Here is a 24,965-nt window from a genome sequence, read left to right as displayed (position 1 = left end):
ACTTGTCAGAGACGAGGATCAGGGTAACCAACACAGTGCACTCTCAGCACACCTCTCTCCCCTCCTAGGAGACACAGTCTGTCCTGTACCAAGTCGCTGAGTCCCCAGATAACTGGTGAGGAGGAGGAGTCAGACTCGGCAGCCCAACTTGGAATGTGCAATAGGGAAGTCGTGCGGAGAGGGGCGCTGATTCTCTTCTGTGATTATGTTGTAAGTTTGGAACCGCCTGCAAGGGGTGGGGAGGGGGGCGGTGTGGAAGGTGCTGTGTGGACCCTCTGCCCGCCATGCCTCCACTCCCTTGAAACTGAAAATCAAAAGTACTGTCTAATAATCCACCGTGGATCCGCCTTCCCTCTGCTGGGTGTCTCAGCTGGCCTTTGTAGGCTGTCACTCACCATCACTCATTCAGCAAATCCACAGCAACTGCTCTGTGCCTGACATAATGCTGAGGATTTTACTTAATTTGAGGGAAGCAATGAAATAATACATAAATTCAAAAACAAGCCTTAGATTGACCATAATGGGATCCGATTAAAAATTTTTCTGGAAGTCAGGCATGGTGGTGCAGGAGGATCATAAGTTCAGAGCCAGCCTCAGCAACTTAGTGAGGCCCTAAGCAACTTAGCAAGACCCTGTCTCTAAATCAAATATCACAGGGGTGGAGGTGAGGCTCAGTGGGTAAGTGCTCCTGGGGTCTGTGCTTAGCAGGGAAGGTGTTAAATGTTCAACATTATATTTTAAATAGATTGCTGTTTGAATGCCATTCTTTTAAAATTGATAACTATTGTGGCGTTTTAACCATAAAACTAGCATCACATATTTAAAGTACAAAAAAACAAAATAAGCAGAAGGAAATCAAGGCTCCTTTAAGTGTGTTGCTCCAAGATGACTGGCTGTCTCTTCCTGCGCTGGAGTTTCTATACTAGTTACTTGGTAAAAGCATGAGTGTTCCTCTTACGAGCTAGGCCTCTGGGTTGTGCTGTCCCCATAGCAAGACGGGGATGAACAGTCTGGGTCAGTAGGGGCCGTGGCTTCACTGGGAAGCTACTGTGCACCTTCCTTTTGGTGTGGCCGATTATCAGTCCTCACGTTTTGCTTAACATTCATTCTTGAGGTTGAAATAGTTTTCCTGTCTTGTTCCACTTTTGAGAAATAATTATATAATGCTGCTTTTCACAGATGTGTTAAAAAGAGGCAATACTGTCATATGATCCCAAATGCCAAGGAATTTATCATGTTTTGGTTTCTGCCTGCAAGAATTTTGAATTAAGATTAAGGGGTTACACATGTGTTTTCAAATGGACATGTCTTATTTTCTTATAAATCTTTTTTTTTTTTTTTTTAAAGAGAGTGAGAGAGGAGAGAGAGAGAGAGAGATTTTTTAATATTTATTTTTTTAGTTCTCGGCGGACACAACATCTTTGTTGGTATGTGGTGCTGAGGATCGAACCCGGGCCGCACACATGCCAGGCGAGCGCGCTACCACTTGAGCCACATCCCCAGCCCCTTCTTATAAATCTTGAGTGAAATTTCTTCTGGGTAATGTGTGGGAATCCCTTCATCTTTTAGATTCAGGAATTCTATCAAAAATGTGGCAGTTATAGTGAATTTTTTTTTTTACATTGAAATGTTGCAAAATTGGAGACCAAGTAAGTGGAGAGGGAATACCCCTTGCTGGGCCAGCCTAAAGTCTGGAAGGGGGCAGCAGGCGTTGGTCAGGGAGTGTCCCTGGATCCTGTGCATACTGTCACTGCAGGCCACTCCTGCTGTTCCTGCAGCCTGGATCACACTCGGCCCATGGAGGGCCTCCCTTTGACCTCTCCATGGAAAGGAGCCCAGGTTCTGTTTATTCTCTCTCCTTCCTGTGCCGGTGTACCCAGGAGCAGGACTTCTGCAGTGGGTTCTGACTTCACTTGGCCTCTGCCTCCGTGTGTGATTGGAGGTGGTGGGCTCTGTGCTGTGGCCACTTTTCCTGCCTCCTCAGCCACTGTGTTCAGACGGCTGTTACTTTCAGTGAGGCAGGTTTGTGTGTGGAATCTGCCCTCTCCTTCCTGCCCTGTCTGCCTGTCCTCTTATCTACTGGGAAACAGACGTTGCATCGCTCTCTCCCAGTGTCAGAACCTGCATGACTCGGAGCACTTAACGTGGCTCATCGTGAATCACATTCAAGATCTGATCAGCCTGTCGCATGAACCTCCAGTGCAGGACTTCATTAGTGCCATTCATCGGAATTCTGCTGCTAGTGGTCTTTTCATCCAGGCCATTCAGTCTCGTTGTGAAAATCTTTCAGCTGTAAGTCTTCATTGCCAGTCAGTTTTTCTGCCTTAAAAATGGAGTCCTGGAATTTTTTAAGTGCTAATTTCCAGTTGGCAAAGTAATCAGCTCCTGTTCTTCTCTTAAACATTAGCCAACCACTCTGAAGAAAACGCTCCAGTGCTTGGAAGGCATCCACCTCAGCCAGTCAGGCGCAGTGCTCACACTGTACGTGGACAGGCTCCTGTGCACCCCTTTCCGTGCTCTGGCTCGCATGGTTGACACCCTGGCCTGTCGCCGGGTAGAAATGCTTTTGGCTGCAAATTTACAGGTACTGAGAAAAATATTGATGCTTATTTATGTTAGAACTTGGCAGATAGAGTAAGCAGAACATTAAGCTGGGTTTTTCTCTATCAGCCTGGTCTTGATATGGCCACAGATGGGAACACGTATGCCTTGTGCAAACCTGTCATTCTGTGTATGTCTGATCCAACTGCTTCTGGTCTGTCCATGCTATGACAAACTCTACATACCAGTTTGTCCTTTTTAAATGAGCATGAGGTCATTATGGTCCCTGTCATATTACAAATCCATTGATGTGTTCTTGTTTATTTAGAGCAGCACGGCCCAGTTGCCAGTGGAAGAACTGAACAGAATCCAGGAGCACCTCCAGAGCAGTGGGCTTGCACAGAGGTAATGCTGCAACATAGCAGTGCCTATGTTCAGATAAACCAGGCTATAAAGACTTAGACTGGCACAGGAGCAAGTTCACAGGCTGAGAAAACAACATGCCCTTTAGGTGGGTTTATTGCAGCAGTGGCACAATAGAAAGACTTCCTGAATTTTTTATAGAAACAACTGGCAGTTTCAACACCTGTTGCCCACATGGGGGGTAGCCTGCCACATGTCAGTGTCTGAGGGTAGCAAATATTTCTGTTACCTCTATGGTAAAAGGGAATCTGAGTTACCATCTGCATAATCTAATCACTAGATAAGAGTGGATGAATCTGAAAGCATGACCTGATTCTTGGCTTTTGTTACATCCACATCTTGTTAAAATATTGTCTCTTCAGCTAGGCACAGTGGCACATGCCTGTAATCCCAGCTTCTCAGGAAGCTGAAGCAGGAGGATCTCAAGTTGAAGACCAACCTCAGCAACTTAACAAGACTCTATCTCAAAACAAAACAAAAAAATTTGAAAGGCTGAATGTAGCTCAGTTGTAAAGTGTCCCTGGGTATAATCCCCAGTGCAAAATATTTATGTGTGTGTTTATACATATATGTTCGTAACTGTTCAGTCCCCTAATTCTGTTTGCAAGACTTTTAGAATCCTTTGTCACAAATATTTTCATCTGTAAGATATGTCCATGGCTGCAAAATAAATTGAGAGGAGCTTTTACCTCTTTTCTTGACCCATATGTGTGGGGAGAGCACATGTGGAAGAGAAAGGGAGAAAATAATTTTGCCATGATTTCAGTCTAAAGGAGGGGTCTTGCTGAGGGTGTTTTTAAATAGGACAGTGTGCAGTGGGTGACTCTTTAGTCTGCAGGGCCAAGTGATGATGGCCAACTGGCATCAGGAAGCTGTCACTCATGGGACATGCAGCAGAACAGACTGATGTGTTTTGACCCTAGACCCAATTGCTAGCCCAATTGAAGAAGATTGTAAAAGTTTGTAAATACCTTGGGCCCGATCAGGTGATTCTTTTATGAAATGTCCATTTATAATGATACACACGGCATCTTTCTGAGGGATTAAATGGAAGAGTTTGTGTACTTGGATCTTAGATGATCTTTTGCTTATATTAATAATGCCTTCATTAATTGTCACACCTTTTGTTGCCTGTTACAAGATATAAGTGAAAGTTTGTGGTGTAAGCTGTGGTAATTAAAGGATCAGGGCCTCTGTTTGCGCTGTGGCCTGCTGTGGCCTGCGGTGAAGAGGAAGTCTGAGCAGAGTGCGTATCGCCTTAAGGAGCCTCTACCTCCCTTCCTTATGTGCTTCCAGAAGCCAACAGACTAGAAGGCAAACCTCACTGCGGTTTCATTTGTGTTTGTGTTTCAGACACCAAAGGCTCTATTCCCTGCTGGACAGGTTCCGTCTCTCCACTGTACAAGACTCTCTTAGCCCCTTGCCCCCAGTCACCTCGCACCCCTTAGACGGGGATGGACACATGCCATTGGAAACAGTGAGTCCAGACAAAGTAAGTGTCTATGTCCTTATGTAGTGCTCGTGCACACGGAGGCACTGATGCCTCTGTTTACCTGTGTCAAGAGTAAAGTGTTCAGGGGCTCAGTGTATGCAGGACGTGCCGGTGCTTGGCCTTGGCAGCTCTGATCGGGGACTGGTGTGGAGACATTTGGGAACCTTTAAAGCCCTAATGAGAGAGGCTACACTGACATGGGATTCCTATGGCAGGAGGTCGACCATAGCCTCCCTCCGTGTTCCAACACCTTCTCCTTCCTGTGAATTGACACCAGCCCTGATGTGTTGTCATTACTTCATCACTCACCTCAGAGTTAGGGACCATCTGGGGACTTGGGAGAGATAAACTGAGATCTCACAAACCAGCACCTGAGTGGAGGCAGACGCAGGTTCTGTCCTGCACTCTTAGGTTCTCTTTCTTCTCAGCCCTGGCTGCTGGGGAGAGTTGAGCGAAGCAGATACTCAATGATGGTTTGTGCAGTGTCAGGGAGTGGGCAGAGGGGAGGGTCGCTAGCCCTCAGTACTTCTGCTGAGTTTGCAAGGACTACTGGAAGTTGTTCCGGTGGAGGGGAGAAGGTGAGTGTCCCAGCAGGAGCAGCAACTGTAAAGGAAAGACCTGTGCGTTGGCAAGCTGCAGACACAGGGTACGCTGGCAGCCTGTGAGGCCAGCCTGGGGCCTAGTGTAACCAAGGCTCAGTCCAGCCCAGGGGAGCAGAAGCCTCTGGGTGCCTGTCTGACCACATTCCTTTTCCTGTCTTTTTTATCTTCCCAGGACTGGTATATTCGCCTTGTCAGGTCCCAGTGTTGGGCCAAGTCGGACACCGCGCTGCTAGAAGGTGCAGAACTAGTGAATCGCATTCCTGCCGAAGACATGAGCAGCTTCATGATGAGCTCGGTGGGCAAGCAGCGGGAAGTGGGAGCTCTCTAGCTTGTGCTTGGTTTCTCTCAACTTCACGCAGCTGACTGACTGCAGCACATAGGGGGCTCTCACCCAGAATGGGACAGTGCTGGGATGGGCACTCTTCAAGATGGGAGCCAGAGTTTTTTCAGCTAAATTAGAATCAAAGAGGAGTGTGGTTTTTAACTCGCCTTACGTGCATTTAAAGGAAATGTGGGTGTCCACAGACTGCAGTCAGGTCATCATTGGTGCCATAATGCTGTGCTATTTGGGAAATTGACCTTTAGTGGTAAAGCTCCCCCCAACCCCCTATAGAAGAGCTACAGTGAAAAATCAACAAAGACTTGGTCCAAAATCAGTTTACTATAGTTCAATTTATCTTAAAATCCATGCAGTCAAAGCTGATTTACTGAATGATGAATTTGCTTAGTGACTAAATTTATTGGATTTTCCGAATTTGCTAATTGGCCTTTTAACAGCTTTAAAGGTTCTGGCTACAAACTACAAGAATGTTGGGTTTTAGGCACTGCTCATGAAATACATTTTTCTGAATATTAAACTAAGATTGATGTTCTACCTGAGTAATTAGACCCCCCATCCTTAAATGGCTAAAAAGAAATTAATAAAACACACAGTACAAATTACTGAATGAAATGCTTTTTCCAAGCACCACTTGGCATTTCTGTGCCCCTCTACCCTATACAAGCTGCCTTTGCACATCTTTTGCAAACTGCAGGAGTGCTTGGTACTGCACTAATTTCTTGGATGGCACATTAGTCTTGATGTTATTGCTTTATCAATTAAAATTTGTACCCCAGCTGAGCACAAAGGCACATGCTTGTAATCCCAGTGACTTGGGAGGCTGAGGTAGGAGAGTAGTAAGTTCAAGGCCAGCCTGGGCAACTTAGTGAGGCCCTAAGCAACTTAGTAGGACCATATCTCAGAATGGGGGGGTGGGGGACAGGAAAAAAAAAAAAACTTAAAAGGGTCTGGGAACTTAGCTTAGTAGTTAAGTATCCCTAGGTTCAATCTCTAGCATCACCCCCTAAAAAATAAATAAATAAAGTACCCCAAAGAGACCAGAAATACATTTTACTGAGCAAAGGTTGAATGGAATTGTTCTTAAATATTTATAATAGATATATATTCTTAAATATTCCTTGTGGTATATTAATCTGTATTATCTCAAAAACACTTGTGTTGACTTTGATTTTTTGTTTTTCTTGCCTAGTTGAAAACATATAATCTTTGCTATGGTTTGTCTAACCTTCACTGCTCTGATTTCAGGAGTTCAACCTAAACCTGTTGGCTCCATGTTTAAGCCTTGGCATGAGTGAAATTGCTGGTGGACAGAAGAGTCCCCTTTTCAAAGCAGCCCGGGGAGTGACTCTGGACCATGTGACCAGCATCGTTCAGCGGCTTCCTGCTGTCCATCAAGTCTTCCAGCCCTTCCAGCCCACAGAGGCCACAGCCTATTGGAATAAGCTGAACGATCTATTTGGTAAGTTTAAATAAAAACTTGTTTTATTTTTAAAAAGTGTTGCAGGGCCAGCTTAGTGTTTTGCACCAAGCAAGTATACAAACAGCACTGCTGATCAAAAGTCAGCTCAGTTGCAAAGTGTTTGCTTTGCATTTGGAAAGCCTTGGATTCGATCCCCAGTTCCAAAAAAAACAAACAGTAACTGGAGGGCTGGGTTGTGGTTCAGTGGTAGAGTGCTTGCCTAGCATGTATAAGGCCCTGGGTTTGATCTCCAGCACCATATAAAATAAAGGTATTGTGTCCGTCTACAAATAAAAATATATATATTAAAAAAAATAACTAGAAAACAGCATCAGTGTTCATAGCTTTAAAATTTTTTTCTGTGCACTTGCCACTTAGCTTCTTGTGGGTATTAGTCAGTGTCCCAGGTGTTTCAGGAAGACTGGGTGGTCCCTCAGGGAAGTGCACATGCAGAACCATGTGCAGTCATGGGCGTGTTGCAGGTGTGCCACCTGGGTGGGACATCTGGAGCGCTTTTCAGTCCTCACAGAATTGTTTGGCTGCTTCTGAAAGTGAAGGGCTATGCAGGGTTGCAGCCGCCCATGGAGGTCTCGTGTTTCAGGGGATGCTGCATTGTACCAGTCCCTGACCACACTGGCCCGGGCCCTGGCACAGTACTTGGTGGTGATCTCCAAAGTGCCTGTCCATTTGCAACTTCCTTCTGAGAAGGAGAGGGACACGGTAAAGTTCGTGGTGATGACCATGGAGGTAAGAGCAGCTCCAGAATTTGCTGTGGGGAGGGAACGTGACTAGCACTGAGAATGAGGCCGTTCTATTTAAACCAAGAGCTCTGAGCAGTCTGGTTGGCTCCTCCCATCCTCATGAAGTCAGCGCCTATCTTCAGGTCCTGTTTGCCTGACCTTACCAAGTGCCTTCATCCCTCACTGCACTACTTCCCCAGGGACCATGGAGGTCAGCAAGATGCTTTCTCATCCTTGTGCTGCAGACCTAATGTGTACCTGAATTTTTAACAATTTGGTCAGTGTGTTGCATCTTAAACCAGTCAGTAAATCAGGGTGTTTCAGGCATAGGGCAAACATTATCCCCTAAAGTATGTACGCCCTCTGGGCACATTGCCTTTCCATACCACTGCCTATCTCCCTCAGGCACCAGAGATTGGCCATCCTAAGCAAGGAGCTGCCACATCACACAAGGAAAGGGCCATCCCAACGGGATGCATGCGTCAGTCATGAAGCAGTGAGGAAGTACCACTCTGAGACAGGCTGAGTCAGGTGGTCCATGACACTATCCTTAGCCTAAAGAGAGGCTAAAAAAGCAGAAGGAGCTTGCAGTACAGACAGTAGCACCAGGCATACCCTATGCCTCGTGTGTAGGACAGAGCACTACACCTGCATCTTTGCATTAGGTTCTCACACTAAACCTGTGTAGTGGGCTCTTTATGCCCAATTCACAGATGAAGAGAGCAAGGCTTGGAGAGGGTCAGGGACTTAGCCAGGCTAGCCCAGCATTTGAATATAGGTCCTGCTGTTCCCATAACCTACCCCTTCAACTTAGCTTCATGACTGACAGGTAAGATCTGTGCTGCAGAGGCCCTAGAGAAGAGCCTCTGTCCAGAGATGGGGGCCCAGGAGAGGTTGCTAGAGGCGCTGAGGGAAAGACATGTGTAGAAAGGTGTGGGTACTCTGGAAGAGGGAGCTAGGAACTTTGAGGGGTAGGCAGGTCAGGATTAAATGTAGAGAGTAGAGGATGGCAGCCTTGGAATAGCTGGGCCAGTGCCGTCCTTCCAAGGTCTTCTGGACTCCTGGCTTCTTGGTCTTTGCTCTGTCCCCTCCCACCATGAATGGCACTGCCTGCCTGAGGTCCTGGAGGCAGGAAGAACCAGGTGGATGTTCTCTGACACATGCTTCCCTTTAGGCCCTGTCGTGGCATCTGATCCACGAGCAGATCCCTCTAAGTCTGGACCTCCAAGCAGGGCTGGACTGCTGCTGCCTGGCCCTGCAGCTACCTGGCCTTTGGAGTGTGATCTCCTCCGCAGAGTTTGTGACCCACGCCTGCTCCCTCATCCACTGCGTGCGATTCCTCCTGGAAGCCAGTGAGTCCATGTCCCCAGCAGTGTATCTGCTCTTTAATGTTTTTACTTTGTGCCAACTATTTACATGAGCTAAGTAAGACTTGGGGTGAAGAGGTGGGTCTCTGTCTCTTCACCTCCAGAACCTAAGCATCTACACTAGAATCAACTCAAATTTGCTATTCTAATCATTTTGTTTAGATTTTGGATTTGAAGCTTTCAGAAAAATGCTTCTAAGCTTCACATGCCTGTGATCTCTGGTCTTAGTGGACCATGTCATGTTTTTAGCCTTAAGTGATTGTAAGATTAGTAAGATTATATTCAAAAGATGATTGTCTCCTGTTAGAGTTGAATGCATATTTCTATATACTGCATTGTAACACTAATATATCGTAAAATAAAAGCAATTCATCCTTTTCAAGGAATAGTATTCTTAACAAGGAGTCATTAGCTAAAATTTTTTAAAAATTGGGCATTACAGTTTACATGTTGGAGGGTGTTTTGAAGTTTTGTATTTTCAAATTAAACATTATAGAGTGGTGTTTTGATGTTCCATTGTTTAAATTGTTTTCATCTGTGCATTTGTAGTCAACTTGGAAACAGAGATCCAGGGATTAATTTTTAAAAGCCAGACTTCTTGGGGTTCGATTGATGATGCTTTCAGTAACAGTGAATCATGGACAGTTCGATAAAATCCTTCAGGGCAGAGACGCAGACAGCACAGTGGACTGAAATCTGAGTGTAGGAGCACAAGTTCTTACACATACACAATCAGCCAGGAGACTGGCAGTTACCTGTGCTGTCGACTGGCATTTTCTATTTGACTAACGTCAGTTCTAGAACTCTAGGCCTCATGTGACATAGTCCACCACTGAATTCTTAGAGGGTGCACAGATGTGAAGATTTGAGTAGAAAGGAAGAATAAAAGTGTGTGGAAATCCTTATCTCTTCTGTGATTTTTAGTTGCAGTGCAGCCTGGAGACCAGCTTCTTAGTCCAGAAAGCAGGACCACCACTCTGAGGACTGTCAGAGAGGAGGAAGTAGATTCAGACACACAGAGTAAGTCTTAGAACCTGTTTCTTTTGTTGTTGTTGTTGTTTTTTTTTAAACCTGTGTTCCTTTGGGGTCTTGAAATTGGTTCACAAAAGAGACTTGTAAATGGAAAATGTGGACTCTAAAAATGCTTAAACTTGCCCTTGCTCATCCCTGAATTTCAAGGGGGATTGAGTCGTTGCTGTGCACATACTCTTTGCTCTTTCCTCTGTCTCAGCACCTGTGCTGCCTCCTCTGGCTGTCTGACCTGTCCAGCCTGAGTTCCCCCCAGTCTACACCCTTTCACACAGCCAGGTTTGCTCCCACCTGAGAAGCCCCCATCTCAGCACTGGCACATAACTGCAGTTACTCTGAGCTCTCGAGGGTGGTGACTCCACTTCCTTCTCTTGTGTTCCCAGAGTTAAAACTTGGCCACTTGGCTTCAAGTGGTCAGCAAATGTTAGTTGAGTGATAAATGGATCAAGAGGAATACCAAGGAACTTGAATTTAGTGGGCATGCCCATGGAGTTTACTGTGACCCAAGTGTGTTACCGCCATCTTATTTGGTGGGTTTTTCAAAGAACATTCCTGCTCTCTACAGAAAAGTGTCAAAATTGTCCTCATTTAAAGCTCTCCTGGGTCAGACATGTGCCACAACTTTTCATGTCCCTCTCTCCTGATTCTTGGGCAGCTGTTTTACTGTGACCATGGTAGCAAGGCTGTTGGGGAGGAAAACATTCTGGCCAAGTGACTCCTTGCTCTCCCAGCCTTCAGCTTCTGGGCCCTTTCAGCTCTCATAGTCCAGGGACCAATGGGAATGCCACCTGTGCATCCTGTCCCCCAAGGATGGGAAGATCGGCTTCTGGGCCACTCTTCCTGGACTGCCAGGAGTCCTATTCCTGCTCCCTGCTGCAGAAGCAGGCCTTGTGCCATGGACACAGTGGTTCCTAGTTACAGAGCCTCACCGCTGGTTCCCCATGTGGGGTTTTGTAATTGCATAATGACCCAGAAGCAGTGCTGGGTCAATACCAGCCAAACTCTTCTCTGTTTTTTTGTCTTAAACTCTGGTTCCTGTGGCCTTTGTGATTGCAGGGTTTCTCATTGCGCCTGAGAAGGGGGAGGTACCTGCCTCTCCAGCTTGGCTCTTTTCTGGCAGAGCAGCAGCGCAGACCACTCCCTCTGTGCTTTTGCAGTGAGGCTGTAAGATAAGACTGGGGAATTCAGCCACGTAGAGTACCCGGAGCAGCCACAGCTCTGTTGTGAGTGCTCAGCCAATATCTCCGTGATTTCCATGACAGTTTGAATTCCCACAGTGGTGCAGACTTTCCAGAGCCCAGTCAGAGCTAGCAGACTCCGTGGCTGATGCATGGTTAGTTTGGGTTAATATAATTGTGTACATTCTCCACGGCCCTCTTTAGGAGGGTTCATTTAATCCTAGCCAGAGAAGGAAGCTAAGTTTTTTTTATCACCCCTACAGTTTGATACTTCTTGAAGATTGTCCAGTAAATATTAATGCCAGCCTCATTTCTTATTTCTTAAGGCCAATAAAACTTTTTTTTTTTTTTTGCATCAGGAAGTTGCCTAAATTTGATTGTAATGGGCCATGGGTAATATTCATCTTGTAAACAATTATCAACTTAACAAAACACTTTTTAGTCCCACACTTTATGTCAGACTCAAGGTAAATGTGAACAGTCTCTGCCCCCAGGTCCTGGCAGCTGCCCGAGGTTCTTACCTGAGGTCAGAAACTTTCCTCAGCACTTTGCCTCTGGCGTTCCTATAGGAACTCACCCCATCCATGCAGCAGACTTGATCCGGGGAGGTGGTGACCAGGGATCATAGCATGGTTCTTGGCAGCCTTGCTAGGGACATCACATCACACCCATGTCCCGCATGGGCTGTGGAAAGGGGGTTTCCTTTGATGAAACTGGCTGAGAAATAAAAGCTAAGAGAAATTAAATAGCAAAAAAAAAAAAAACACTACAGAACACAGAAAGTGATTTCAAGAGTTGGGGCAGGACGGGCAAGCCAATCAGACAGGTCGAGCTTCTAGACTATGGCAAAATGGAGTTTGCGCCTGCTTTATTTATATCAGGAAACATCAAAGGCCTTCCATAGAACGTTCTTCACCAAAAAGGTTAAAGGTGGGCTGTTCCGTTCCTAACAGGCCACACCCACCTCTGGAGCTACTATGAGGGATCTTCCTAGCAAAGCAGAGGTAAAAGTCATGTGCACTGGGCAGTCTTTTGCTGTGGGAGAGCCAAGCAAATATTGGCTGCAATATTGAGAGAAGACCCTCATGTAACTCATGGGTGGCTTTCCGCAGTCACAGGTCCTGTGAAAGCCGGAGGGCAGGGGAATTGTTCTGAGGGAAGTCAAAGCTGAGCAGCCACGTGGTGGCTTTAGATGTTGCAAGCCAATGCAGGAAGGCTGGCGACATGGCAGGACTGAGGTTTAGACACATTGCCATGGTCCTGGTGGGAATGGAGAGCATTGCGTGGTTGAGAAACATGTTAAAGAGGTAGAACCTATAAGCCTTTGGCAATTGACTCAAAGTCCAGGTGGTCTGAGCAGCGCTACTCAGCATGCACCTTCTCCATGGGGCACACAGGAAGGGTGGCAGAGTCAGAGTGTGTTTTAATGGAGTCCTTTCTTGACCATGTCACCTGTGTAGATCCCAAGTACATCACCACAGCCTGTGAGATGGTGGCAGAGATGGTGGAGTCCCTGCAGTCAGTGCTGGCCCTGGGCCACCAGAGGAACAGCAGCGTGCCAGCATTTCTCACAGCAGTACTCAAGAATATCGTGGTCAGCCTGGCCCGCTTGCCCCTGGTCAACAGCTACACACGCGTGCCCCCCTTGGTGAGTTTGGCTGTGCCGTTGCCAAAGACAAAAATAGAGTGCGCAGGCAGCCCTGGGGCCCAGGCCTTCGGAGGTTGGGCATGGACATCTCTGGCACTCCCTTGCAAAGGCCAGAGTGACTCACTGAGTGTGGTTGCAACGCTCTGTTGTCCTTGGACGTAGTGCACATAGCAGTTGTTTAGTAGAAGCACTGGGTTTCCTGAGATGGCTGAGGCACCATCTCATTAGACAGGATCTCTGCCCCCTGATTGACAGTCATCCCTGGAGCTGTGTATGCACTTGGCACTGTCACAGCTGAGGTCCTGCCTTGGAAGTGCCTTTGGAACCCATTTAAAATGTATGTGCTTCGGTCTGGGGCTGTGGCTCAGTGGAGGTAAGAGTACTTGCCTAGCACATGTGAGATACTGGGTCTGATCCTCAACACCACATAAAAGAGATAAATAAATAAAATAAAGGTATTGTGTCCATCTGCAACTAAAAAAAAGAATTGTAGATGAACATTTATTTATTTATTTGATCCTGAAGGATCAAACCCAGTGCCTCACACGTGCTAGGCAAGCCCTTTGCCACTGAGCCACATCCCCAGCCTTAAAATTGAAAAAAAAAAAAAACCTAATAAAATAAAATGGATATGCTCAAAAGGGACTCTTATTGCAGGTAGTAGAATGAGGTTAGCATGACAGGGATAGTTGGTGGCAGCTGAACTGACCCCTCCCCAGTGAGATTGCATCAGCAGGACCTGCTGTCATCAAGCAGGAGAGAAATGCCAGAGCCCAGAGCCAAGGGAGGTCCTTGTTTCTGCCTTGAGAAGGCCCACAGCTGCCTCTGGGGGCATAGCTTCTGCATGGGCGTGCTAGCCCTGGGGATACTGGTACCAAGAAAATGGTATGTGTTGGACTTTGAGGGATGCTGTGGAGGGTGAAGGTGTTTGGAGGATCCATTCTGTGAGTGAGAGGTGCTACCTGGCGGTTTGGAAGCACTTGGGCATCCAGGAAAAATGTAGGAGAAGCAGCTATGGTGGCTGTGCAGGGTCAGCCCCAGCCCCCTCATGCAAGCAGCCCTCCTGGGATTGTGGGCATGTGATTCTGAAGTAGTGCTGTTCCTTTAGAGGGGTGGAATAGGAAGTCACAGTCCAGAGGTCATCCACCTACCTGGCACTTCACTGACGTTAAAACTCCAGCAAGGGCTTTTGTGCACTCCCTGGAGAGTCCTGGTCAGGGTGCAGCTAGAGCAGGTGCCACAAGACCCCTTTCTGGACATGCTCCCAGGAGGGCTTTCTAGTATTCACATGGTTTGCTGGCCGAGTCAGAGCCCTCTCTGCCCTCACACCAATGGGCTAAGGGGAGAGATGTGGAGTGGGCTATGGCGTGGGGCTCCCTTGAGTCCTCTGCGGCTGAATTGGTCCTGCTGCTGGGACAGCATTGGGTCTGCTTCAGGGATTCCTCTGTGCCAGTGCTTGTCCAAGCACCTAAGGACAAAAAGCAGGACTTCCCAAGTTTACTGAGATGGGCGGTGTGGTGGTTTTGTGCCTGCTTGCTAATACATATTCATAGGAGGCAGGACTTCATTAATGTTGCTCGTACTCTCACCTGTCTAACACACCTGGGTGTGGGGTCCCTCTGATGTCCAACCACCTCAACCAACATCTCCACCAGGGAACATGACTGTGGCATGCACCAGCCAGGCGGGGTGTGCAGGCAGTGGCACGGACAGTGGTGGGGCTGGTCTAGGAAGGGCAGGGCGGAGTGGGAATGGGAAGCACATTTGGTGCAGAGGGGTCCTGGGGCTAGGGGATGAGAGCTCCTCTGGGGAAGGCCATGGGCCCACTCTGGGAAGGTCTGGTGGGCTCAGCTGGGAGGCCCTGGAAGAAGCAGTGCTGCTCTGCTCCTCTGTGTGCCGTCCTGCTTGGCTGGTGAGGCTCTTTCCTCTCATCTTCGCAGGTGTGGAAACTTGGATGGTCGCCCCAGCCAGGAGGGGACTTTGGCACAGTGTTCCCCGAGATCCCAGTGGAGTTCCTGCAGGAGAAGGAGGTCTTCAAAGAGTTCATCTACCGCATCAACACTCTCGGTACCCCACGCCTTGCCCTGAGGGCCCAGACGGCTGGGGAGACCCAGATAGCTGGGGAGACCCAGGCACCAGGGTTAGGGTCTTCTCACTTGATGTCAGAAAGACTCGGGGTGACAATGACAGACAGCTCTGTAGACACCCTTGACGGTGTACGCAGAGCTTCCTGCTCTGGTGAGGAGTTGTGGGTGGGAGTGCGGTGCCAGGTTCTGGGTGCCGGGCTTGCTGGCAGCCAGGGTAGGTAGGTAGGTAGGTAGGTAGGTGGCTGACAGACTGGAGGCCTTGCTCTGTCATGGTGGTGTGCACTCAGGCCAGTGGTGGCAACGATTTTCTCAGGATGTTTTCTCATGCCCACTGGTTTGATCTTGTGTTCTCATCAATGTCATTTCCTTGTGTATAGAACCAACAGCTGAGGAATGTGATGGGCTAATAAGTCTCTGGTCCTGACCTTCCCCAGGATCCAGGATGGTTAACTGGAGGGAAGGTAGACTTGGAGTTGGCTGGCCCTGGCTACTCTGCTAATCTTTCTGGCTGCTCAGTGTGGGGCAGGTTATTTATCTTAACCTCTAGGACCCTCTGTTTTGTCATCTGTAAAATGGGGTTATGCCTATTCCATGGAATTGTTGCAAGTGTAGAAATTAATAAGAAACTGCTCTCTCAGAGCATCTCAGGAAGTGGTAGCGTTAGTGGTTCTGTCAGGACTCTTCTCTGCTTTCTGAAGAGCACAGTTGCTCTGTTTTTCCCGTTTTGTGGATGGAATTACCACCTGGTGGTGTGGGTATAGTCAGGAAATCAGGACTGTGCCTCCCATGGCATTTCCTGGAAAGCTCCCAGCTTGTCCTTGGTCCCTGCCTTTACCGTCAGACCTGACCCCTCCACTCCTCAGTCCCTCTGGTTCCTGCAGACTTGGTGCTTGTTCTGATTCCAGAAGGTTCTGGCAGGAGACACCTCACCATGATCTTCCCTTCACACAGCTAGAGAGTTATCACCCTGTTCTCAGGGAAACGGGAGTCACCTGCTTTCACGGAGCTTGTCTTCCTCACTTTCCTTAAAGGCTAATCTCAGGCAGCCTCCCCTGCCCCTTTCCCAGTGTCAGCTTCTGGTCCTCCTGGGCGGCCACACCCAGAGCACCCATCAGATCCACGGGACCAGCCAGCTCTGTCATTTTTCCAGGGAACCTGCCTTTGCTGTATGCACATGGTTGTCAGGGCACAAATGTCCCACATGCCAGGCTTGCCAAGGAGGGCCTGGTGGTCGGTGCTCCAGTTGTCCTTCTCTCCCCACCTGGTACCTGTGCACTTCAGGCGAGGGCTGTGGCTCTCCTAAGGACACAGTGGCAAACAGTCCCAGAATCAGCCATTTGTTGGATTAGGCTGTGTGTCACTGGTGGGTGAGGCCAGAGAACAGCCTCTCTGATGGGTTCTGCTGGGTGCTAGGGTGTGCCTGACCACCACGGGCTTTTCTGATCCATCTTCTACACACACAAAACAGTTGCTGTAACTCAGCCTCAACAGCTTTATTGAGACAGAATTCACACACCGAGTTGAAGATCTGTGGGTCTGTCTGCAGCAGCATGGCCATCTGCACCTCCTCAGTCAGACTGGAGAAGAGAACGCCTGGGGAGCAGAAGTGGCCAGCCCACTCAAGCATGGCCTACCTGGACGATCCTTCACTTTCACTGCCCCCACGTGGGGGTTTGGGGTGGAGAGGGCTCCGGGGCTGAGTGTGGCCTGTGGTCCTCGCCTAGAGTTTGATTTTAGACAGCCTAGCTGACTTCTGTGTGCTGGAGTGTTCTTGTTGGTAAAATGGGGAAAAAATACATTTATTTCCTACCTTGTAGAATTATCTGAGGAGTTTTAAAAAGTTACTGTAGGTGCCTATCAAGGTTGGTGCTGTTATCCGCGTAACCCTCCACACGTGTGAGAAGTGGGTGACGCTGTCTAAAGTAGCACTTGCATTCCCAGGGTGGACCAGTCGTACACAGTTTGAAGAAACTTGGGCTACCCTCCTTGGTGTCCTGGTGACCCAGCCCCTTGTGATGGAACAGGAAGAGAGCCCACCGGAGGTAAGGCTGCCATGACTGAGGGGCTGCAGGTGTAGCCGCTCCTCACTGTCTGGTGTGGACAGATGTTCCAGAGCAAGAGCACATCTCCCCAAGGTGCGAGATCCGTGGCTGCTATGGCTGGTGCCTTTTATTACAGTGCATTCCACATAAAGGATCAGTAAGATTGTGTCCTTTAGTGGAAGTATCTTCGAGTTCTGTTTATTTATCAATATCCGGAGGAGTACAAGTTGAATTAAAATGAAATAAGGTACTTGATCTAGGCCCTATGCATGCACCTGGTTTCTTTTTCTAATTATTCTGCAGAGGTTGTGTTCAGCTTTTGGAAGGTGAATTTCGTTAGCTTCCTGTGACATGGATAACAGCCATGCTGTGGTAAAACAGAACCTAAGGGAGGACGATCATGGGTGTGACCCTTGGTTCTGGAGGAAGATGCTCTATGAGCTTGCAGAAAGGATAGTTCAGGTTCATCTCTAGACACTAATAGGTTGTCTTATGCAGTGCCCCTAAAAGTAGTGAGGGCCTTTAAGGAAAGTTTCTTTTAAAAAAATTCATATTTGGAGTTTTGTGCTCATAGGAGACCTTACTTTGAAAAATAGACATTTGTCCATTAGTTTATTCCAAGGCACAGATTTATGGAGTGCGGCCCCCTGCCAGGTGAACTTTCATAAGACAACAGATCCTGGCTGGGGGGAGCCATTTCCCTCCACTCCTCCCTCCTAGGCCATGTGGCCTGCAGACACTGTGTGAAGTAGAGGCAGAGTTGGTTGTGGTGTCTCACTGTCCCATTGTTGATGTGTGGACTCTCCATCCATCCAGGAGGACACAGAAAGGACCCAGATCCATGTCCTGGCTGTGCAGGCCATCACCTCCCTGGTGCTCAGTGCAATGACTGTGCCTGTCGCTGGCAACCCAGCTGTGAGCTGCTTGGAGCAGCAGCCCCGGAACAAGCCCCTGAAGGCTCTTGATACCAGGTTTGCCTGAGTTCCCATGTGTCCTGTATCCCACTGTGGGGGACAGTGAGGTACCCCCTCCTCAGGGACCAGCAGTCTTCCCCAGCTCTTTTCTTTGTTGCTGGAATTGAAACAACTTTGCATGTGGACCTGGCACAAGTAAGCAGATCCAAATAATTTCTTGCCCAGCGACAAGTTCAAATTTTGACCTGGAATTATGGGGGCTTTTGGAATGTTTAAGGGCAATGTCTGGCAAGACAGGAATGAGCCCCTGCCTAAAGGTATTCGGACAGGAATGACTTATCAGGTGGGCTCACTTGCTCCTGTGCTGTTTCTGGAAGCAAAGTGGAGAGGAGGTCCTAGGGGTTTTAACCTGTAGGATTCTAAAGGACACAAGATGGTTGGTGTTTGGGTTTTGTTGTTGTTGTTGTTGTTTTTGTTTTGTAGGGGGTGGTACTGGGTTTGAACCCAGTTGCTGAGATGCATCCCTAGCCTTTTTTTATTTTGAAACAGGGTCTAAGTTGCAGAGGCTGGCTTGAACTTGACATCCTTCTGCCTCAGCCTCCTGAGTTGCTGGGATTCCAGGCGTGCACCAGCAGCAAAATGTTCTTTACTTTTGTCTAAACTTTAGGTTTGGAAGGAAGTTGAGCATGATCAGAGGGATTGTGGAGCAGGAGATTCAAGCAATGGTGTCCAAGAGAGAGAATATCGCCACCCATCACCCATACCAGGCCTGGGATCCTGTCCCTTCTCTGTCACCAGCTACTACAGGTATAGGAGAGGGGCGTCAAGCTAGGACTAGAGTGAGAGTGACCGGCACTTCAGCATGCCTCCCGTGCTGTATGCTGAGTGTGCTGCATGCACTTGCAAGTAGGAGTCGTGTTCTAGCCCAGGAGAGTTTCAGTCTTAAGGAAATAATGAAATCTAGAAGTGAACTGGAAGCATTATCTCTTGCCATTTGAGTTGGGGGAAGCCAAGAGTTCTCAAGGCTAGAAGACCGGCAGCTTGCATAAGATTTAAAAGCCAAATTAGCTGGTCACATTTAAAAAATAAGTATTTATGTCTGACTGATCCATATCTCCAGCTCCTCATGAGAAACCCAATGTGTAGGAGACTGTGTTCCTGCTGCCCCCGTGGCTGGTTTCCCTGGCCTCAGTGCCCCACTGTCCCGGGTTCTGTGCTGTGCTCCTCAGGCATACACTCCACCTCGGCCTGCCAGTGACAAACACTGTAGTAGTTTGTCATCGTGGCTTAAAGGAGAGGAGAGTTTTGGGGGTTTGTTGTTGTTTTCAATTTGGTTTGTCTTGTTGTTAATGCCTGGTTTTGTTGAACAAGCAGTACTTTAGCTTTGCAGTCCCTTCATATGTTAGTCAGAGCTGTAAGTACCTTGAAGGCTTTATTTAGAAGTGGCAGAAGAGAGCAGGTCCTGGGAGAGGTGGCCCCAGGAGTGGAGGAGAAGCATATGCTTCTGGAGGAAGACAGGTGGCACCATGGAGAGGCTGTGAGACACAGAGCTGGCCTGGGATTAGCTAGGGCAGTACTGTGTATTACAGAGAAAAAGCCATACTCCAGTTTGCCCCTAGCCTGCCAGCTTATAAATGACAGGGCTGTTCTGACAGTGACTTGGGTGGCACCTGCACGGGCAGCAGTGGAGTTAGCACCAAGTAGCCCTGCAGCCTGCACTGCCTGGTGTTCCCACGGGGTTGCTTCACAGGTGCCCTCATCAGCCATGACAAGCTTCTGCTGCAGATCAACCCCGAGCGAGAGCTGGGCAACATGAGCTACAAGCTGGGCCAGGTGCGTCCCGTGTCCCCCACTCCTCACAGTCTCCTCGGCTTCCCTTGGATTCGGGCACACCCCCAGGGAAAAGTTCAATGCTTTTCCTAAATGGATGGAGCTTTTCCTTTGGTTTCTATTTACATTCTTTGCTCTGGGATTTTTTTTAAGATGTGTTGCTTAATTACACCATGCGTGTAAAGCCACAGTGTGGTGGGGGAGGGTGGGGGATGGGGACACTTCCATGTACCTGCTGGATCAGGGAACTATGGGGCCAGCTCACTTTTCTATTCTGTCACCTTTGCAGAGAGGTTCCAATGTCACTGGGCCACCACCTTCCTAGATGGCAGTGGAGACTTGCCCTCAAGTCTGCCTGCCCTGCCCACAGCTTGCTCACTGCAGGATGCTGGGGTCACAGGGGTTTTCAGAGCAGCAGGCAGAGCCAGGTTGGGGGTTGTGCTACGGCTCAGTAGCCACTTGTTCTGGAGCCAGGTTTCAGGATGTGAGGCTCCAGGTTCCTTCCTGCAGCGGGGTACCCTTCCTGGGGACAGTTGACTGTCTCTGCCCCGCCTTCCCCGCCTCCCCCGCCTATGGCCCTCACCTTCCTGCTGCCATCTCCAAAGTAAGCACATCACTCTTTGCAGTATTGGGGCTTCTTAAATAAGCAGCTTGAACAAATGGGGTACATCACCAGGAACTGCCTGTGAGGGGCCAGGTTTGAAAGAAACTCCACGGATGGGCTTCCTGTTTCTAAATCTGTTCCCAGGCACCCCTGGGAACTGTACCTAGTTTGCCCTGCCGACGGCCCTCGGGCTCCAGTGGCCGCAGCTCGAGGGCTTGGAGTGCGTGTGCGGAGCCAGCTGCCGTGTGCTCAGTGTTGAGAGCCCGGCTGCACCTATCCACCAGGAACCTCAGGTCTCCTGGGGTGCCAGGCTGAGGGTCCTGTGTCTGTGGCAGGTATCCATACACTCCGTGTGGCTGGGGAACAGTATCACACCCCTACGAGAGGAGGAGTGGGATGAGGAGGAGGAGGAGGAGGCTGACGTCCCTGCGCCGGCTTCTCCACCCACATCTCCAGTCAACTCCAGGTTTGCATTGGCCTTTTAGTTTTTAAAGCAGTTTGAAAATTCTACTAGTTGTTTGGTTTTATGGTGCTTCTTGAAATGAACCTGTTATCTGTGTATGGGGAAAATATCCATCCATGTTTTATACTCTGCAGGAAGCACCGGGCTGGAGTTGATGTCCATTCCTGTTCCCAGTTTTTGCTTGAACTGTACAGCCGCTGGATCCTGCCATCCAGTTCAGCCAGAAGGACCCCCGTCATGCTCATCAGTGAGGTGGTTCGATCTGTAAGTTCACCTTCCCCATCCTTCTCTCGCAGGAGCATGTAACCAACCACACACACACACAGGCACTACCATACATGTATGTACCAGATGCCGCATATATGCACAAACAGCATGCACACACAGGGACACGTGTGTACCACACACACATGGTTTATAATGTCTAAGAACCTTTGAAAGAAGGGCTGGGGTTATAGTTCAGTTGGTAGAATGCTTGCCTTGTATGCACAGGGCCCTGGGTTCAAACCCCAGCACCACCAACACCCCCCCCCCCAAAAAAAAAAAAAAAAAAAAAAAACCTTTGAAAGAGCTTTTACAGACTCCTGGCTGTAGGCTGATACCTTAGTGTTTCTGAATTGGTAAAGGGGTGGTTTTCTTCATCTGCAATCCAGAGAATGTTAATACTCTTTTATTTTGGTGGGTACTGGGGATTGAACTCACTAAGCCAAATCCCTAGCCCTTTTTATTTTGAAGCAGGGTCTCACTAAGTTGCTTAGGACCTCATTAAATTGCTGAGGCTGTCCTCAAACTTGAGATCCTCCTGCCTCAGTCCCCCAGGTGGCTGGGATCACAAGTGTATGACACTCTCTTACGGTGCACGTGTGGTGAAATGTCGTTGCTTTCGCTTTCCAGGTGTCTGCCCCTTCCAGGTCTGTGGCAAACAGCCCCACACTCCGGGTTCCCCCTTCTGAGAAGCTCCCATTCAGAATATCTCAGATTAGGAGTCTTAGCTCTTAGGGTCACAGGTCTTTAGCTAGTGAGGACCTCAAAGGGCACTTGCTTCTGTGGATTATATCAGTATTCACAGGGTTGGCAATACAAGCTTTACGAAGTAGTTGCTTAGTCCACTTTACACAATTTTTATAAGAAATAATTTTTGAAAAGTAGTGAGTGGCTTTATTTTACATGTTTGCAAAAATCTGGTTTATTAGAAAATAGAACCTCTAGAAAGTTTCAACCGTGCACTGAGAGAGATGAGGGTGAAGTTGGTATGATCATGGGAATGGTCTTGCCTCTCAAGCCCCTAGAAAGGCTCGGGTTTCTGCGCATCCTCATGGCCCCTTGTGAGCGCTGGTCTAGATGAGTTACTGACTCCAGCCTGCCTTTGGCACCTGGCTGAGACCTAGGTGTGGTGTGAGAGCTGATTTTGGAGACAGGAATGCTTGGGAGACAAGAGAGTGGTTGCCAAAACTCATGTTTTTGAAACAGCTGATCCCCCCTTTTTCTCTTCCTGAAGGTTTTGAGGGCTATAGGGAGGGTATGGGGTGAGTGTCCCTCACAGGTGTGACCTTAGCTTGCCTCCACCTGTGATGTGTGTCTGATCCATGTATCTGTGTGTGGTGTGTTTATTGTGTGGTGTGTGTAGCAGAGGCATTTTTAACAAACAAGACACTCGGGGAGAGGTTTTCATCCTGTGCTTTAGGTCTCCAGGTTCGCACTGAGTTCTTTTTCCAGTCAGGGCCCCTGTGGAATGCCTGTATTTTATTCTCCCATGGATGTTAGGGTGTGCCTCACCCCCGGCAGCCTTTGGCCTGAGTTGCTCCCGTTGCTCCTAGTGTAACTCTCCCCTCCTGTCCCAATGTCTCCAGCTTCTCGTGGTCTCTGACTTATTCACTGAGCGCAACCAATTTGAGATGATGTATCTGACGCTGATGGAACTGCGGAGGGTGCACCCTTCCGAAGATGAGATTCTCCTCCAGTACCTAGTGCCTGCCACCTGCAAGGCGGCTGCTGTCCTGGGAATGGTGAGTCAAGCTGGCATAGAGGCTCCCTGTGTGGAGGCCCCTCGGGCCTGCTCTGCATTGGGGCTGGTGTTGGCCAGACGTACTGAGCGTGGCCACATCCCTCATATGCCTGACCCAGGCTGCACTCCCTCTCACATGTGAGCTGTGGCTGTGGCCAGCTAGAGAGGCCTCAGTTCCTGTCAGTGCTATCCCACAGGGCACTGTAGCATGCATTGTGGCTGAGTGCAGTGTTGGACTCCTGTACACCTTGGTTCTGTCATTGCAATAGACTGTCCACACAAAGCCACAAGTCTGTGATGGCACAGGGACAGCACAGAGGGGGGACATGACTGGCTTCTCCAGTCTGCCTGCAGCCTGGCAGTCCCATTACTTTTCCATGTGATCTGGATCCCCTGTGCTTTTCAGCTGACGCAGTCTCCCCCTTGGGGACCTGTTGTCACCCTAACCATTAATGCCACTCCCAGAGTCTGGATCCTAGAGTCTATTCTTAGCTTTGGGCTGTCTTAGCCCATTTGTGTAGTCACAAAATACCTTAGGCTAGGTAATTTGTAAACAACAGAAATTGATTGCTCGTAGTCTGGAGTTGGGAAGTCCAAGATGAACACGCTGGCAGCGTGGTGCCTGGGGAGGGCTGTTCTCTGCTTGGCAGCAGGCACCTTCTTGCTTGTCCTCATGTGGAAGGGCAGACAACTCCCTGGGACTTCCTTGATAAGGACATTATCCTGATCACTGGAGCAGAGCCCCCATGACGAGTTCCTCATTCTGCGGCCAGTTTATCAGAATCCCACCAGTGTCGTGTGACTCCCTGACCCATGTGCCGTTACCATGTGATCCTCACTGTCCAGACCTCTAGTGCACACATGCAGGTGATTGCCTGCAGACCCGTCCCTTGTTAGAGCACAATGCAGAGTGTCCGCACTGCCATTACAGGGACGGATCCTGACTGTTGAAGCAGGTGTGTATTTGCCCTTTTTGTCATTTAGCATTATCCTGTAATTGTGATGTTTCTTATTCACTCTCTGGTAGCAATAGGAACTCATTTATTCAGTGGACACAAGAGTGGCCGCCATATACCAGGCACTCAAGACCCCTGGCAGGAGTACTGAGGAGGAATCTGCCAGGACTCATCCCCCAATGCCTTGAGCTCTGCTCCAGTGCCCCATCCAGTCCTGTCCAACCTGATAAAGGCACAGGACACGCAGGACATTGTGGAGTCCACTCTCACCCTCCCCAACTGTGCCCCTGTAGAATCTGCCATAACTGAGCACAGAGGCTAGAGCAAGGAACAGTCTATCATAGGTAACCTTCGCCTGGGTCCTAGTGCCATGGTGCCATGCAGGGAGCAGAAACAGTGAGCACCTGGATCCCCTTGAGTGAACGCGGCTCTTCAGGGCAAGTGCCCTGTGGGTGCTGCTGGCTCGTGGGAGGTCCTTTCCCCCTGTGGAGCTCAGCTGCTGGGGTTTGGCCTTCATCCCAGCTGTGGCTTTGTGCTCAGGCCCAGATCCCCAGCCAGTTTAAATCAGATACATCAAGTGAGTAATGATTTCCAAAACAGACCCCAGGGCAGTATGGCACATGGCCCCGGTTCCCCCTTCTATGCACGCAAATGTTCCTCTGAGATTGAATGTGGCCGCCTGCTGTGTTGCTGCAGACCGCACTGTGCCCAATGCACTGTTTTCTTTGCCTGCTCTTGTCAGAGCTGCAGCCCTTAACAGAAGTGGGACTGCAGGCCTGGGTGGGAGCAATCCTCAGGAAGGTGCCACACAGTCCCAGGGGTGTGGGTGGGGACGTAAAGGAAGTGAGTGGCAGAGTGTCACCTTCCTTCAGGCTGAGACCACCAGGTATAGACTTCCCCAGAGAGTGGATGGCCAGACGCCTCTTGTTGCTATTGGTCCAGTGGAGGCCCTGAACCTGCCTCTCCTGAGGCACTGCCATTCACACGTGTCTCCACCTGCACGCCTCTTCCTGTGGAGTCCTCTCTGCTGTTACTGGAGTTCCTGGTGGAGGGTGTACTGTCTAGCTGTAGAAAGTACTCAGTGGAATTGATGCCATTCCGGCCAAGTTAGCATAGGGTCCCAAGACTACCCTTAGATTCATTCTAGAAGATGTCAGAGCTAAAATTTACTACAGTGAAAAACTGAAAGAAAAATCAGTTTCCAGAGTCCCCTCATGGTGGAGGCTGGGAACATGCTTGACTCCC

At 49.0% G+C, this 24,965-nt stretch overlaps 1 protein-coding gene across 1 annotated transcript in view; it reads left to right on the top strand.

Annotated features, from left to right (window-relative positions):
- The window catches only part of Htt (huntingtin), a 136,566-nt gene that overhangs the window by 102,481 nt on the left and 9,120 nt on the right, over positions 1-24,965 (top strand). Inside the window, exons 42-60 of the mRNA XM_026395204.2 lie at positions 69-210; positions 2,113-2,292; positions 2,408-2,584; positions 2,870-2,946; positions 4,318-4,456; positions 5,231-5,353; positions 6,644-6,857; positions 7,459-7,604; positions 8,772-8,949; positions 9,889-9,984; positions 12,632-12,819; positions 14,760-14,886; positions 16,848-16,948; positions 17,765-17,919; positions 18,530-18,669; positions 19,613-19,695; positions 20,632-20,762; positions 20,894-21,023; positions 22,610-22,765. Coding sequence (XP_026250989.2) covers positions 69-210; positions 2,113-2,292; positions 2,408-2,584; positions 2,870-2,946; positions 4,318-4,456; positions 5,231-5,353; positions 6,644-6,857; positions 7,459-7,604; positions 8,772-8,949; positions 9,889-9,984; positions 12,632-12,819; positions 14,760-14,886; positions 16,848-16,948; positions 17,765-17,919; positions 18,530-18,669; positions 19,613-19,695; positions 20,632-20,762; positions 20,894-21,023; positions 22,610-22,765 — 2,683 coding nt within the window. The remainder of the gene's footprint in view (positions 1-68; positions 211-2,112; positions 2,293-2,407; positions 2,585-2,869; positions 2,947-4,317; positions 4,457-5,230; positions 5,354-6,643; positions 6,858-7,458; positions 7,605-8,771; positions 8,950-9,888; positions 9,985-12,631; positions 12,820-14,759; positions 14,887-16,847; positions 16,949-17,764; positions 17,920-18,529; positions 18,670-19,612; positions 19,696-20,631; positions 20,763-20,893; positions 21,024-22,609; positions 22,766-24,965) is intronic.

Source organism: Urocitellus parryii, chromosome 10 (genome assembly GCF_045843805.1).
Source record: "Urocitellus parryii isolate mUroPar1 chromosome 10, mUroPar1.hap1, whole genome shotgun sequence".
NCBI classification, from domain to species: domain Eukaryota; kingdom Metazoa; phylum Chordata; class Mammalia; order Rodentia; family Sciuridae; genus Urocitellus; species Urocitellus parryii.
The sequence above is the reverse complement of the archived record's forward strand: the minus strand, read 5'-3'. Positions and strand labels throughout refer to the sequence as shown.